Here is a 17,039-nt window from a genome sequence, read left to right as displayed (position 1 = left end):
TACCTGGATGGGAGACCACTAGGAAACACTAGGTTGCTGTTGGAAGTGGTGTTAGTGAGGCCAGCAGGGGGCGCTCAACCTGTGGTCTGTGTGACTCCTAATGCCCCAGTAAAAGTGAACTGGACACTACACTGTCAGTGAGCGCCGTCTTTCGGATGAGAAGTTAAACCGAGGTCCTGACTCTCTGTGGTCATTAAAAATCCCATGGCACTTCTCGTGAAAGAGCAGGGGTGTAACCCCGGTGTCCTGGCCAAAGTCCCTCTATCGGCCCTTACGATCAAGGCATCCCAATCATCCCCTTTCACCGAATTGGCTCTATCACTGTCACTTCACTCCACCAATAGCTGGTGTGTGGTGAGCGCACTGGCGCCGTTGTCCTGTGGCAGCCGTCGCATCATCCAAATTGGATGCTGCACACTGGTGGTGGTGTGGAGAGACCCCCCTCATGATTGTGAAGCGCTTTGGTGTATGGCCATACACAATAAATGCGCTATATAAATACACACATTACATTACATTACATTACATTACATTACATTACATTACACTCGAATACCCTGTCAGAAAAGTCTAGTGGCTGGTATTGAGCTTTTTACAGTGTCTGCTATAATGTTAATGTTGTTTTTGTGTGTTTACATGGATGAATATGGCCACTGTGTAATACACAGTACAGTTACGAGCTTATTGCCACATTATAGCGTTATGATAACATTATATATGCCTTCAGTGATTTCCTGAAGATAAATACCAAAAAATAACACAGCTGTAATAACTACAGCAGTCGCCATCGCCTGATCTCATATAAAGCAAGAGCTTACAATGACATATGATGACGTGTGCAGGTGCTGTAGTGCTGTCCCAATTACATCTCTTAAATCATCCAGAGCAAAAGATATATTTGGGATGGATGTGATACTTTTAAAAAACATTAGTGAGTCTTTAGTAAAGCCGATCACCAAAATTATTAATCTGTCCATTTCTCAGGGGATGTTCCCCAGTGCTTGGAAATCATCTGTCATTGTGCCTATATTTAAAAGTGGCGATCCACACTCTTCAAGTAATTACAGACCTATCAGTATTTTACCTATAGTTTCAAAGATTGCAGAAAAACTGATAGCCACACAAATTACAAATTACTTAAATAATAGTTCTTTTGCTTTACATCCATTGCAGTTTGGCTTCAGAGAGAACTACTCAAGTGAGATGGCAAATTGCTACTTTACTGAAAAAGTAAAGTCTTTATTAGATAAGGGGGGTATCGTTGGGGCTGTGTTTCTTGATTTTAGGAAGGCTTTTGATACTGTAAATCATAGAATTCTCATGTCCAAATTAGTTGGTTTTAACTTCTCACCACAAACTTTAAAATGGATAGAATCTTACTTGTCTGGTCGCACACAGTGTGTTAATATACAAAATTACAAATCTGCCACTCTAGGTATATCCACAGGTGTTCCACAAGGATATATTTTGGGCCCTTTACTTTTTACTTTATATATCAATGATCTCCCATCTATGTGTCCTAACAATAACATACAGATGTATGCGGATGACACTGTTATATTTATTCATGGTAGTAGTGTGTTACAAGTTGCAGACAGACTCACAGAATCACTGGTAAATCTTTCAGCCTGGTTAGATCAATGCTGTTTACAGTTGAACATCTCTAAAACCGTGTGTATGTTTTTTTCTAAGAATGGTAGGCTAAGTGTAGTACCAGATGTATTTGTATCAGGGGAAAGATTACAAGTTGTATCTGAGTACAAGTACCTTGGAGTTTTAATTGATTCAAAACTATCATTTCAGTCTCAGGTTAAAAAGGTTTGTAATCGGGTCAGATTCAGTTTAGCAAATTTTAGATTTATTCGTGATCAGATGTCATGTGAGGCTGCTCTAATCTATTATCACTCCATGATCATTTCTCACATCACTTATTGTTTAACCACTTGGTCCCAAGCCAGCATCACTACTCTGAAGCCACTTAAATCTTTATACAAACAATCCATAAAAACCCTTAATAAGAAATCAGTTCAATATCACCATTGTTTAATATTAAAGAAATACAACCTGCTTAGTTGGGAAAATTTAATTACATATGTACATATCTGTTTAATGTTTAAGACTTTACATAACCCGACTTCACCATTAAATCAGTTTATAAATATTAGAACGACTGCTCAACGAACTACTAGAGGAGGTGACAGAGGAGACTGCATTATTCCTCTCAAAAAAAGCAAATTCAGTCAATCTGTATTTTCAGTGAGAGCTGCTAGGGAATGGAACTCCATCCCACCCACAATTAGAAGATCAAGCACTTTTCGTTCTTTTCAGTCTCATGTTAGAAATTGGTTATTGACAAATCAGCATTGTCAGCATTAGTACTGTATTCTTGACACATTTGTACTGTTGTCTTTGGCTTTATGTCCTCTGCTGCCATCAGTCTGTTCTTTTTTTTTCTTTTTTTCTTTTCTTTACTTTTTTAACTGTATTTCTTATGAAAGTGTATTTAATGTTTAATGTTGTGCTTCTATTTTAGGTGTGACTTTTTAACATTCTGTAAAGGGTCTACGGATGAAAAATAGCCATTCTTGGCTAATTCTGGCACATTTTACAGTAATGTTTATTAATGTGCATTGACCCTGTAAACAAATAAACTAAACTAAAAAAACTAAACAAAAAAAATTCTTAGGGGTAAATTTTGTAGCCCTTCCCCTTCATACTCTGTTTTAAGGGCCAAGGGGAAAGGAAAGGTGTACAAAAATAGAAATGGCATTGGATCTAAATGTCACTTTAAGCTGAATACTAGTGTCTTGAGGAATATCTAGTCGAATATTATTTACTGTCATCATGGCAAAGATAAATTAAATCAGTTATTAGAAATGAATTATTAAATCTATTATGTTTAGAAATGTGTTGAAAGAAATCTTTCTGTTAAACAAAAAATATTCAGAAGGGCTAATAATTCAAGAGGGTTAATAATTCTGACTTTAACTGTACATAGTTTAATAGCACAGGCGTCTACGCTTAATTTGCAAATGTTCCAGTTTCAGTGCAGCTTCAGAGTGAATTGTTGATTTCCCTGCCTCTATATTTAGCCGTCCCGCAGCAGCCTATAGCACAGCAGCAGGAAGTGATGGAGCGTTTGGGGACACACCCTGTCCACTCCTGTAGGTGTGTGTTATAGTGACTGAGGAGCTGTACTGACTGATGGGGTCAGAAGCCTGCTAGAGACTGCCTGAGCACTGCTGGAGTCAGGATTGGGGGAACGGGTGACTAAAAAAAGAGCCGGCACAGGGGGACATTTCTAAATTGTAGGCTGACCTCTTTACAGCAGTTTTTCTGTGTCTTGCTCTCGTTTCGTTCTGCTGGTTTCAGTCTCACTAACCTTGAGAGAGGCAGACGCGGGACAGTCAGTTGTGCTCAGTTGTTTGGTAGGACGTTTTCTTTTGAGCAGCAGGTATTGGAAGCGGGATTTGGCTCTTCTTTTTTTTCTCTTTTTTTCTTTTCTTTTGTCTTTTCTTCTTTTTTTCCTTTCTTTTCTTTTTGTCTCTTATTTCTTCCTTTTGTCTATAGTCTTTTTATCTCTTGTCCAACTCTTCACTTTTTGTCTCTTCACGTCTCTTCACGTCTCGTCTCTTCTCTTCTTGTGTCTTCTCTTCACGTCTCTTCTCTTCTTGTCTCTTCACGTCTCTTCACGTCTCGTCTCTTCTCTTCTTGTGTCTTCTCTTCACGTCTCTTCTCTTCTTGTCTCTTCTCGTCTCTTCTCTTCTCTTCACGTATCTTTTCTTGTCTCTTCTTTTCTTTTTGTCTCTTATTGGCATCATCTTGTTTTCTGTCTCTTCTCAGCACTTCTCTTTTTGTCTCTTATTCACTTTTGGTCTCTTCTTGTTATCTCTTCTCTTTTTGTCTTTTCATCCTGTCTCTTAGATTCTCTTCTCTTCTTTGTCTCTTGTCATTTCTGGTGTCTTCTCATCTTGTCTTTTCTTTCTTGTCTCTTCTTTCTTTCCTTTGTCTCATCTCGTGTCTTCTTTTTTTGTCTCTTATTGACTGTCTCTTTTCATCTGATTTCTTCTTGTCTCTTCTTTTTTTGTCTCTTGTTCACTTTTCGTCTCTTCTCTTTGTCTCTTCATCTCTTTTTGTCTTCATCTCTTCTCTTCCTGTCTCTTTTTTTATCTCTTCTTATTTTTCGTCACATCTTTTTTCAGCTGTTCATCTCTTCTGTTTTCTTTTTGTATCTTCTTTTTTGCCTTTTCTTTTTTCTTTTTGTCTCTTCATCTCTTTTTGTCTCCATCTCTTCTTGTCTTGCTTTTTTGTCTCTTATTTACTTTTTCTCTTATCTCTTGTTGTCTGTTCTCATCTTGTGTCCTCTTGTCTCCTCTTTTTTTGTCACTTGTCTTTTTCATTTCTTATTTTTTGGAAGCGGGATTTGTCTTTTTTTCTTTTGTCTTTTTTTCTTTTCTTTTAGCCCAAGGTATTGGAAGCAGGATTTGCCTCTACTCTTCTTATTGTCCCTTTTCATTTCTATTGTTTTTTGTTTTTGTTCTTCTCTTTTTTTGCTCTTTTCTCTTTGATTTTTTTTTCTCTCGTAGATTTTTGTCTATTAATCTCTTCTCTTCATCTTCACTTTTTTGTTTTCTCTTCTCTTTTCATCTCTTCTTTTCTTGGGCTCTTGTCTTCTCTTCTGTCTTTTCATCTTCTCATGTTTTCTCTTTTCATCTCTATTTTTGTCTCTTTTTTTGTCTCTTCTTTTCTTGTCTCTATTTATATCTTTTCTTTTTTTGGTCTCTACTTTTTTTCCTCTTATTCACTATTTGTCTTATTTTTGTCTATTTCCTTTTCACCTCTTTTTCTCTCCATCTCTTTACTTTTTCTTTCCTCTACTCTCTTTTCTGCCCTTCTCTTTTTTGTCTCTTGTCATTTTTGGTCTCTTCTCTTCTTGTCTCTTTTTTGTCTGTTCTCTCTTTGCTTTTTGTCTCTTCATCCCTTCATCTCTTTTTTCTCCATCTTTTTACTTTTTTTTGGAAGTGGGATTTTTCTTTTCTTTTCTTTTTAATTTCAACTATTGTAACCAGAATGTCCCTCTACTCTTCTCTTAATTTCTATTTTCATCTCTTCTGTTTTCTATTTGGCTCTTCTCTTTTTTTTTGGTCTTTTCTCCTTCCTTTTTGTCTATTTTGATTTCTTCTCTTCACTTTTACCCTCTTATATCTTATCTTTTGGTCTCTTCTCTTTTCATGTCTTCTTGTTTCCTCTTTTCTATTTCATCTCCTTTGTTTTTGTCTCTTCTCTTTTTTGTCTCTTCATTTCTTCTAGTCTCTTTTCATTCTTGCCTTTTTGTCTCTTTTCTTATGTTCTTGTTTCTTCTCTTTATCTCTTTTCTTTTTGACTCTTGGCTCTTCTCTTTTCTTTTTAGTTACTTCTACTTATTTTTCTCTCTTCTTGTTTTCTTTTCTCTTTTAGTCAATTTTCTGTTTGTTTTATCTCAAACTTCGCTTCTTCTCGCTTTTGTCTCTTCTCTATTTGTCTCTTTCATCCCTTTTTTCATCTCCATCTCCACTTTTATCTCTCTTCTTCTCTATTCTCTTATCCTTTTGTCTTTTGTCATCATTGGCCTCTTCTTCTAGTCGTCTCTTTTTCTAGTTGTCTCTTCTTTTTATTTTTGTCTTTTCATTTTATCTCTTTTTGTCTCCATCTCGTTTCATTCTTTTCTCTTTCTCTTATTGCCTCTAATTCACTTTTTGTCTTGTCTTTTTTTTCCCATCTGTTCACTTTGTCTCTACTCTTTTTGTATCTTATGAACGTTGTCTCTTCTCATCTCTTCTTATCTCTTTGTCTCATCTCTTATTGTCTCTTATTTACTTTCTGTCTCATCTCGTCTTGTCTCTTCTCTTTTTGTCTCTTCTTTTCATCTGTTTTGGTCTCCATCTCTTCTTATCTATTTGCATCTCTTCTCTTTTTGTTTCTTATTCAGATTTAGTTTTGTCTCATCTCATTTTTTATCTATTCACTTTGTCTCATCTCTTTTCTTTTTGTCTCTTTTGTTTTAATCTCTTTTGGGCTTCATCTCTTCTCGTCTCTCTTCTCTCTTAGTCTCTTCTTCACTTTTACCCTCTTATATCTTATCTTTTGGTCTCTTCTCTTTTCATGTCTTCTTGTTTCCTCTTTTCTATTTCATCTCCTTGGTTTTTGTCTCTTCTCTTTTTTTGTCTCTTCTTTTTTTGTCTTTGTTTTTTGTCTGTTCATTGTCTCTTTTCATTCTTGCCTTTTTTGTCTCTTTTCTTATGTTCTTGTTTCTTCTCTTCATCTCTTTTCTTTTTGACTCTTGGCTCTTCTCTTTTTAGTTAATTTTACTTATCTTTCTCTCTTCTTTTCTTTTTTCTTTTCTCTTTTAGTCTATTTTCTGTTTGTTTTATCCCAATCTTCGCTTCTCGCTTTTGTCTCTTCTCTTTTTGTCTCTTTCATCTCTTTTTTTTCATCTCCATCTCCACTTTTATCTCTCTTCTCCTCTGTTCTCTTATCCTTTTGTCTTTTGTCATCTTTGGCCTCTTCTTGTCTCTTCTTCACTTTTCGTCTCTTTTCTTGTTGTCTCCTTTTTATTTTTGTCTTCATTTCATCTCTTTTTGTCTCCATCTCGTTTCATTCTTTTCTCTTTTTTCTCTTATTGCCTCTAATTCACTTTTTGTCTTGTCTTTGTTTTTTTTTCATCTCTTGACTTTGTCTCTTCTCTTTTTGTCTCTTATGAACGTGGTCTCTTCTCATCTCTTCTTATCTCTTTATCTCATCTCTTCTTGTCTCTTATTCACTTTTTGTCTCATCTTGTCTTGTCTCTTCTCTTTTTCTTTCTTTTCATCTGTTTTTGTCTCCATTTGGTCTCTTTGTCTCTTATTCAGATTTCGTTTTGTCTCATCTAATTTTTTTGTCTATTCACATTGTCTCATCTCTTTTTTTGTCTCTTTTCTTTTAATCTCTTTTGGGCTCCATCTCTTCTCGTCTCTCTTCTCTCTTAGTCTCTTCTTCACTTTTGTCTCTTCTCATCTCTTCTCTTTTTGTCTTATTAACTTCGTCTCATTTGGTCTCTTCTTTTTTTGTTACTTTTTTTTCTTGTCTCCATCTCTTCACTTTTTGTCTCCTAGTCTCTTCTCTTCTACTCTCTTATTCACTGTTTGTCTCTACTAGTCTCATCCTTTGTTTTTTTCCTCATCTAATTGAATCTCTTCATCTGTTTTTTTTTTTTTTAGCTGAGGGATACGCCGCTTTTCAGGAGGACAGTTCAGCCGACGATGCGGAGAGCCCGTCTAAAATGAAGCGCTCCAAGGGCATCCACGTCTTCAAGAAGCCCAGTTTCTCCAAGAAGAAAGAAAAGGACTTCAAGGTGAAGGAGAAGGGCCCTAAAGAGGAGAAGGCCAAAGACAAGAAGTCCAAAGACCTGACGGCTGCAGATGTGGTCAAACAGTGGAAAGAGAAGAAAAAGAAGAAAAAGCCAAGCACTGAACCCGAACCCGTTATCACAGAGGTGACAGTGACGTTCAGGCCGATATTCGGAGCTCCTTTAGTGGAAGCGGTGAGGAGGACAGCACTGTACGATGGGATACAACTGCCGGCCATTTTCAGAGAGTGTGTGGACTACATCGAGAGCTACGGCATGAAATGTGAAGGCATCTATCGAGTCTCCGGTATGAGTCTGTTTATTTGTTTTCATGACATTCTGTGTTTGTTAAATGGAATGGTTTAATTATTCTTGCAACTCCTGACAGGTATGAAGTCTAAGGTGGATGAGCTGAAAGCGGCGTATGACCGTGAGGAGTGTCCATGTCTGGAGGAGTATGATCCGCACACAGTGGCCAGCTTGTTGAAACAGTATCTGCGAGAGTTACCTGATAATCTGCTGGGGAAGGAGCTGTCTCTGCGTTTCGAGGAGGCCTGCGGGAGACCCAGCGAGGCCGAGAAGCTGCAGGAGTTCCAGCGGCTCCTGACGGAGGTGCCGGCGGGCAGCAGACTCCTCCTGGCCTGGCTGATCACACACATGGACCACGTCATCGCCCGCGAGGCCGACACAAAGATGAACATTCAGAACATCTCTATTGTGCTCAATCCCACCATACAGGTGAGCCCGTCCTCTTGGACCTCTGGTTTTGGGTTGAGGTCTTCTACAGTATTTTCAGTTGAATATGTTTTTATAAGGAAACAAATTAATTAATTTATTTAAAGTAAAGGATTTTTGTATTTAAGTTTGTAAACAATTATTATCAATATAACAGAATAGAATAGAATAGAATAGAATAGAATAGAATAGAATAGAATAGAATAGAACAGAATAGAATAGAATATGACGGTACAACAGAATAGAATAGAATAGAATATGACAGAATAGAATAGAATAGAATAGAATAGAATAGAACAGAGCAAAAATAAAAAGAATAGGAAAGAATAGAATCAAATAGAATAGGACAGGATAGAATAGGACAGAATAGAATAGAATAGAATAGAATAGAATAGAAGGGGACAGGACAGTACAACACAGAACAGGATAGAAGAGATTAGAATAGGATAGGACAGGACAGAGTAGAATATAATAGGACAGATATTAATAGAATAGGACAGGACAGAATCAAACAGAATAGTACAGAGTAGAATATAATAGAAGAGGACAAGACAAAATAGAACAGAATAGAGAAGGAAAGGACAAAATTGAACAGGATAGAATAGATTAGAATAGTACGGAACAGGACAGAAAAGAATAGGATAGAATAGAATAGAACAGAATAGAAGAGGACGAGACAAAACAGAACAGGATAGAACAGAATGGAATATGACAGGACAGAATAGAATATGACAGAACTGGGTAATATAATAAAATATAATAGGACAGAAAGGAATATAATAGGACAGGACAGAGTAGAATAGAATAGATCAGAAAATAATATGACAGAATAGAATATAATGGATTAGGACATAATTGAACAAAAAATAATAGGACAGGATGGAATAGAATTGAACGGAATTTAATAAAATGGAATAGGTAGACTGAATATGACAGGAAAGAGTAGAATAGTATAGATTTATAATAGGACAGAACAGGAAAGAATAGAATAGAATAGAATAGAACAGAATATAATAGAATAGAAAAGAATAGGGTAGAATAGAATATGACAGGATAGAATAGAAATGAATAGGGTAGAAAAGAATATGACAGGGTAGAATAGAATAGAATAGAATAGAATAGAATAGAATAGAATAGAATAGAATAGAATAGAATAGAATAGAATAGAATATGACAGGGTAGAATAGAATAGAATATAATAGGGTAGAATAGAATATGACAAGGTAGAATAGAATAGAATAGAATAGGGTAGAATAGAATATGATAGGGTAGAATAGAATAGAATAGAATAGAATAGAATAGGGTAGAATAGAATATGATAGGGTAAAATAGAATAGAATGCTTTATAAATTAGGCAAATGAACAAAACAAAATAGACAAAAAAAAGTACTTGATATGAAGAAATGTGCAATTATTTTAGACACGGAATATATGAAATAGAAATAAAAGAGAATGTAAAATAGATATAATTTAAAAAATGTTTTTTAGATAAATTTACAATTTAAAAAAATTATAAAATATTTTATTGAAAAATAGTATTTATAATTAACTGAAATATATAAAAAATGGCATTGAATATTTATATCAAAATATTGTTTAAGTTAATAGAAGGGGAATTTTTAGATAAAATCAGATTAATTTTATACATTTTTATCAATAAATTCTTAATTTTATAGCTTTTTTTGTGTGTGTTTTCCAAAAGTTAGCAAGACTAGTTTTTATCTAGTTGTTATCACTTTTAATAAAAAAAAGGAAACATGTTTCTGTTTCTTGCTTCACACACTAAAATGTTCTTCTTTACACCATGCTGTGTAATTATTGGAATTTCATTTAAAATGTATTTTAAAAAATGTAAAAAAAAAAAAAAATAATAATAATAAAAGATGGTGTGTTTAATAAAATTCAAGTCTAATTATATTACATTAAGTTTGTATTTTAAATTAATTTTAAATACATTTTTTAAGCATTTTTAGCAAGGTTTTTTATTTTAAAAAAGCAAAACAAACGTTTGTTGCACACATTTCACATCTCACATTAAAACAAATTACTATTAGCTGAGCAAATATATATAGTTTACGCACAGTTTTATATAAATTTAACATCATCATTTTTCACTTTCACATTATTTTCTCCCTCCATATTAAATATTTTGTAAATATGCAACACGCTTCATCAGGGTGTGGTGAAAATGAAGTGTAGTACACTGTAAGGTGAAGTATGGCGTAGTGAAATGTTAATGGCGTAGCAGGATGTGTTTCTGCTTAGACTGAAGGTTGTCCTACTTTACAGTCTCTCAGGACACATGGAGGATGGAGGCGCCCTCATACTGATGATAATGAGTGCTTTGTTTGGGGTCAGTTTTTTTGGAGCGAGTTGGACTGCAAATAATGTGGAGAAAAGGGCTGCATGATACTTGAAAAATATGCAATATTGTTGTTGAGCATTGCGATAATATTTATTGTGATATAAACATTTCTCTAGACAAATGCTTTTTTATCAGCAATGTTTTAAAATAATTTTATTTATTTAATGATATTAAAATACACTGGTAAAATCTCTGTTTTTAGTTCTAATTCAGACTAAAAATCTGTGTCAAGGTGCAAACATTTAGTCTCTAAAACACTATGAATGAGTGAAAACCTCAACAGATATTCTCTGATTGGTTGTTGTCATTTTCCTCTCTCATCTCAACTCTGCCCATAAGGGTTTATTTTCAGCTCTGGGTTAACCTTTGGGTCGCTCCAGCCAATAGCAGAACATCAGCTACTGGGGAGGCGGGGATAAAGATAGTAATGCCCCCATCTGATTGGTCAAATTTAGATAAACAAGTAATACATAAAATAAACATCATATAGGGCGGAACTTTAGGTTAACCTTTGGGTCGCTCCAGCCAATAGCAGAACATCAGCTACTGGGGAGGCGGGGATAAAGATAGTAATGCCCCCATCTGATTGGTCAAATTTAGATAAACAAGTAATACATAAAATAAACATCATATAGGGCGGAACTTTAGGTTAACCTTCGGGTCGCTTTAGCCAATAGCAGAACATCAGCTACTGGGGAGGCGGGGATTAATATAGTAATACCCCCATCTGATTAGTCAAATTTAGATAAACAACTAATATATAAAATAAACATTGTTTAGGGTGAGACTTTAGGCTCACCTTTGGGTCGCTCCAGCCAATAGCAGAACATCAGCTACTTGGGAGGCGGGGATTAAGATATTAATGCCCTTATTTGATTGGTCAAATTTAGATAAACAACTAATACATAAAATAAACATCATGTAGGGCGGACTTTAGGTTAACCTTTGGGTCGCTCCAGCCAATAACAAAACATCAGCTACTGGGGAGGTGGGGATAAAGATAGTAATGCCCCCATCTGATTGGTCAAATTTAGATAAACAATCAACACATAAAATAAAATATCATTTATCACATGGTACGATACATATATTGCATATACTTTTATCGCGATAACAAAACTTTTGTGATATATTGTGTAGCCCTAGTGGAGAACTTAAGTGGGCATGATTGGACAATAACACCATTCATTTATCTCAATTAAACAATGGTTCTGTGCTTTTTAAGGTTCAACATGGCTGAATATTCCTTTATGACTCGAAATCATCCCTTTACTCTCTGTCTCTTCCGGTCTGTAGATCAGTAATCGTGTGCTGTACGTGTTTTTCACTCACGTCCGGGAGATGTTTGGTGATGTGTTTCTGAAGCCGGTCGTTCATCCTCTTCGCTGGTCCAATATGGCCACCATGCCCACCCTGCCGGATACTCAGGAGAGCATTAAAGAGGAGATCCGCAGACAGGTCAGACTGATTTATATTTAAATACCACGCTGGCGACTGAAAGAAGCATTGTTAAGAGTAAAAGAAAACAAGATGCATTTATGTTAGAGTTGTGTTTTATAATTTTATTAAGAAGTTATGTGAAGCATGCTGTAAAATAATGCCAAAGTCCCAATACAATCAAAATGTACTCTTCTTATTTTATATATATGTTGTAGTGCTTGTTATAAACATAGTATCTGTGTACTTTTATTATTTTGTGAAAATTTGCCCTCAGAATATTTAATCAAATATCATAACCATCTCCCCTTTTGAAACTACTTTTTTCTGGTCACATGGAATGCCTTTCGGGTGGGGCTATCAGTCATTTTAGGCGGGACTATCAGTCTTTAAGGGTGTGGCTATCAGTCCTTTAGGGCGGGACTATAAGCCATTTAGGGCGTGATTATCAATTCTTTAGGGCAGGATTATCAGTCCTTTAGAGGAGGACTATCAGTCATTTAGGGTGGGACTATCAGTCTTTAGGGGAGGGCTATCAGTCCTTTCGGGGAGGACTATCAGTCAATTAGGACATGGCTATTAGTCCTTTAGGGCATGGCTATCAGTTATTTAGGGCAGGACTATTAGTCTTTAGGGTGGGGCTATCAGTCATTTAGGGTGGGAATATCAGTCATTTAGGGTTGGACTATCAGTCATTTAGGGCGTGATTATCAATTCTTTAGGGCGGGACTATCAATCTTTAGAGGAGGACTATCAGTCATTTAGGGCGTGGCTATCAGTCCTTTAGGGTGTGGCTATTAGTTATTTAGGGCAGGACTATCAGTCATTTAGGGTGGGATTATCAGTCATTTAGGACGTGGCTATCAGTCCTTTACTGTGGGGCTATCAGTCATTTAGGACGGAACTGTCAGTCATTTAGGGCAGGGCTATCAGTCCTTTAACGTGAGATTTATTAATTCTTTAGTGGGAGCGATCAGTCCTTTAGTGTGGGACTATCAGTCCGTTAGGGCGAAGTGTCAGTCCTTTAGGGCGCGGCTACCAGTCATTTAAGGCAGGACTATCAGTCCTTTAGGGCATGGCAATCAGTCCTTTAGGGTGGGCTATCAATCCGTTAGAGGTGGGACAATCAGTCATTTAGGGCGAGGCTACCAGTCACTTAGGGCTGGACTATCAGTTGTTTAGGGGGCATGGCTATCAGTCCTTTAGAGGTTGGACTATCAGTCATTTAGGGCAGGACTGTCAGTCATTTAGGGGCAGGGCTTATCAGGGCGTGTCTAATTTTTGCTCTGCCTTCATCCATTTGTCAATCATCCTACATTTTTTTTATTCCTCATTTCAGGAGTGTTTTAAGTAGATGTATGTCACAATAGTGGAAAAAAAGAACAGTCATAACTCTCATTTTATGGTGACTTTTAAAACTGTAAACTTTTATTTTAACTCCCTTTACTACACAGCAAATCTTTTCAGTTTAGCCGTTTTCAGAATAACAAATAGAAATAATTGTGACATTCACTGTAAGCAACATTTATTATAAAAATAAAGACTGAACATATAAATTTAAAGTGAAGCTAGCAGCGATTATGAAAAACATCTTATTTATATATTTAAAAAATACATTTAAAAAAGAAAGTCATTACACTTTGTGGTAATTTCTTTCACAATTTGCACAGTACAAGTAATCTAAACTATTTGTTTATTTCAACAATAAAAAAAAACATACATTTAAATTGCGCATTATTTATACATCATAATATAACTTGTGATGTATTATGTATAAATAATTTACCATGTGCTTTTATTATTATAGTCTTTAAATATATTCAGATCTCTCTCTTTTTTCCTACCCAGAAGTGGAACCTGTATAATGAAAGAAGTTTTGTTTTAGGCTTTACATAAGGCCGTTTTAATGTGTCAAACGCAAATTTGACCTTATAACAAGGAAATGCATGCAAAACAGGAGATGGATCCAAACTGTGGAGAGAGGCTGGAAACAAAAACAGCTGTGGAAGAGGGAAAACAGCACTGATGTGACGCTACAGTGTGGGAATAAACAGTTGCTGTCTAAACGTTATTTTAAGAGGATCAAAATCAAACAAAAACAATTTTGGTTAAAAGTACAGCAGCTCTTCTCTGATACATATAACAATATACAGTACTGTGCAAAAGTCTTTGGCCACTAGTATTTTCCCCCAAAAGAAGGTCTGAAGTTGGTTATTTCATTTTAAATTATCAATTTACATTTCCAAACATTATTTTGTCAGTAATTGTTATATCTACAGTGAGATTATTGTCTGCACAACAGATTTTTTTTTCTTTTTTTAAATATTTATCAAAGGATGTTTAGCAGAGCCAGGAAATTTTCACAGTATGTCTGATATTTTTTCTTCTGGAGAAAGTCTTATTTGTTTTATTTCGGCTAGAATAAAAGCAGTTTTTAATTTTTTAAAAAACATTTTTAGGACAAAATTATTAACCCCTTTAACCTTTATATTTTTTCTGTAATCTACAGAACAAACCATCGTTATACAATAACTTGCCTAATCACCCTAACCTGCCTAGTTAACCCAATTATCCTAGTTAAGCCTTTAAATGTCACTTTAAGCTGTATAGAAGTGTCTTGAAAAATATCTAATAAAATATTATTTACTGTCATCATGGCAAAGATAAAATAAATCAGGTATTAAAACTATTATGTTTGATTTTATTGGATTTATTTTCGAACAAAAATATCAGTAACAAAAATACATTTCTACATGTTTGAAAATGGAGACGGATAAAGCACAAGTTTATTATTTTCCCACCCCATTACCACATACATCATCATTTATTACTTCTTTTTATAAATCTTCTTTTACTTATCTCTTCTTTTTACATGACACATATTTTATCCTTTTGTCATCTTTGACATATGTTTGACTCCATTTGTACTCTTACATTTTGTAACATAGACCCCCCCCCCCAAAAAAAAATAGTACTGCAAATAGACATTAATTACATTTTCATCATACCTTTCTCATTTTATCATTTTTCAACCAACTTTATTGTTATATTCCTTTAATAATATATATTTATAAAAGTTTTTAAATTGATTATTATCCTGACATTGGTTTAGAAATGTTGAAACAAAATCTTCTCTCCTTTAAACAGAAATTGGGCAAAAAAATAAACAGGGGGGCTAATAATTCTGACTTCAACTCTATATATTATTAAGTTATCTATAATTAAATGAAATATTCTTAAAAATAAACTATTATGTGTTCTTTGGAAGAGTGTACTTGCATTGTGAAGACATTACAGTGTCATTCTGGCATTATATAGTAAATAAATATGGTATAAAAGGCTCTTAAAATAACAATAACATTGTTTCAAGAGTTCACACTTAGCTGATGATTAATTATAAAAGCTTGTTTGGCATGCTGTCCCGGGAGAGAGCCCTGAGCTCATGAGATCCTCAAGCCCAGGGCTCCCTCCCGTTGCAAGGCCGGAGGGGAGTTTGAGCTCAGGTAGATCTCGAGAACTCCCCTGCTGTAGCAAGTGAATGCTCTTGAAATTAATTACTAACTAAAAGCGTGTCTATGTTGACAATTTGGATTGTTCAATTGACTTAATTGCATGTTTTTAGGCGGTGGGAGGAAACCGGGGAACCCGGGGGAAACCCACGTGAGCACGGGGAGAAGTGCAAACTCCACACAGAAATGTCTGCTAGTTTTGGTAAAGCCAGGAACCAGAGACATCCTTGCTGTGAGGCGACAGTGCTAGGCACTGGGCCACCGTGTCACCCGTCTAAGAAGGAGGAGTAGGGGAGGAAGGGGGGACTCTTCAAAACGAAGATAGCAATGGAATAAACCCCAGGGTATTTATAGTAGTTTAGGAGTCATCTGATTGGATCATAGTGAATTAGATAATGCGGGTCAGCTGCTAGCAATCATAAGCACGTGATCCTCTCGAAGTTTGTTTATACATAAACTTCACTTATCGCAATATATTTTGGTGCAATATATCGTACAACGAAAAATAGATATCTTCACAGGCCTAATCATCCAGTCTGACTGGAATGGCAAGAAGAAACAGAACAGAACATCTTTAATGCATGCGCAAATAGTAAATAGACGCGTGAAGATTTTAAGTTAACTCGCTTCATTCATGCATGAAATTCACTTCAAAATAGACACGGATTCGCGTCATAGGCATGGCTTTTGTCTGCCTGGTAACATGGATTTTATTGAGAGAGTAGCTGTGCTTTATGTGCTTTAGGAAGGCTGAAAAACTGTGTAAATTCTTTCAGCACCGAGTCCACTAGATCTTTTCAGAGGTGCACCAGCTCTGTGAGTTCATCAACTCCTCCAGAAACTATACCTGGATGATGGAGGCTTTGATTGATTTGGAAGCAGCGGTGCTTCAGACTGAGCTGACCCCAGTTTGATGAGCTGTTGTCCGGTGTCAACAGGTGGATTTCCCCTTAGGGAAACCAACAACAGGCACTACATCATAATCACTCCCCTATACAAGAGGAAGCTTATGATTGGTTAGTGTGCCATGAATGTCCACTGAAGTTCGGATTTTCCAACTCGAGTGATTCGCGTCAAACGTGCAAAATACTCAACTCGCACAACTCGCGTCATTCGTGCCTCCTCGTTCGCACAAATCACGAAGCAGGATGTCTATTTGCATCTTTGCATTGACTTTTAAATCACTTACGCTCGATGCTTCATCCGTGTCATGTGTGAACGCACCATAAGCTGCTTCAAAAGACCAACTTGCAAAGCTGCAGTACTGTTTAAAGGTTTTAAAGCATGTTTGTGTGGAGTTTGCATGATCTCCCTGTGTTGGCGTGGGTTTTCCTCCCGGTGCTCTGGTTTCCCCCACAGTCCAAACACATTCGCTCTAGGTGAATTGAATAAGCTAAATTGGCCATAGTGTGTGAGAATGTGAGAGTGTATGGGTGTTTCCCAGTACTGGGTTTCAGCAGGAAGGTCATCCACTGCATAACACATGCCGGAATAGTAGCCGGTTCATTTCGCTGTGGTGACCCCTGGTAAATAAGGGTGAATAAATGAAATCTACATTTGGTATGACCACACGTTGCATTTAAAACACTTGAGATGTTCTTCTGGATTTAGTATAATATATAAACATTTA

The 17,039-nt window shown here is 35.9% G+C and overlaps 2 protein-coding genes across 5 annotated transcripts in view; one reads left to right on the top strand and one right to left on the bottom strand.

Annotated features, from left to right (window-relative positions):
- ralbp1 (ralA binding protein 1) overlaps positions 1 to 17,039 on the top strand; it is a 36,187-nt gene that overhangs the window by 6,843 nt on the left and 12,305 nt on the right. For 2 of the 4 annotated variants that reach the window (XR_012386189.1, XM_021479526.3), the window contains exons 1-4: positions 3,213 to 3,454; positions 7,236 to 7,670; positions 7,752 to 8,101; positions 11,760 to 11,921. Coding sequence is in view for 2 of the 4 variants with exons in the window: in XM_021479526.3 (XP_021335201.1) it covers positions 7,298 to 7,670; positions 7,752 to 8,101; positions 11,760 to 11,921 (885 nt within the window). In the remaining 2 variants the exon portion in view is untranslated. 4 annotated transcript variants of the gene reach the window in all.
- LOC137487399 (uncharacterized) lies at positions 3,211 to 7,143 on the bottom strand (the record flags this gene model as incomplete). Its single annotated transcript, XM_073932913.1, is given in 9 exon segments — positions 3,211 to 3,270; positions 3,383 to 3,536; positions 3,659 to 3,838; positions 3,870 to 4,188; positions 4,489 to 4,590; positions 4,806 to 4,932; positions 4,935 to 4,955; positions 6,430 to 6,784; positions 6,974 to 7,143. Coding segments are annotated over 9 exon segments (1,488 nt in total), but the record flags the coding sequence as incomplete, so codon positions are not given.

Source organism: Danio rerio, chromosome 2 (genome assembly GCF_049306965.1).
Source record: "Danio rerio strain Tuebingen ecotype United States chromosome 2, GRCz12tu, whole genome shotgun sequence".
Lineage (NCBI taxonomy): Eukaryota > Metazoa > Chordata > Actinopteri > Cypriniformes > Danionidae > Danio > Danio rerio.
This window is presented reverse-complemented; position numbering and strand designations above follow the sequence as displayed.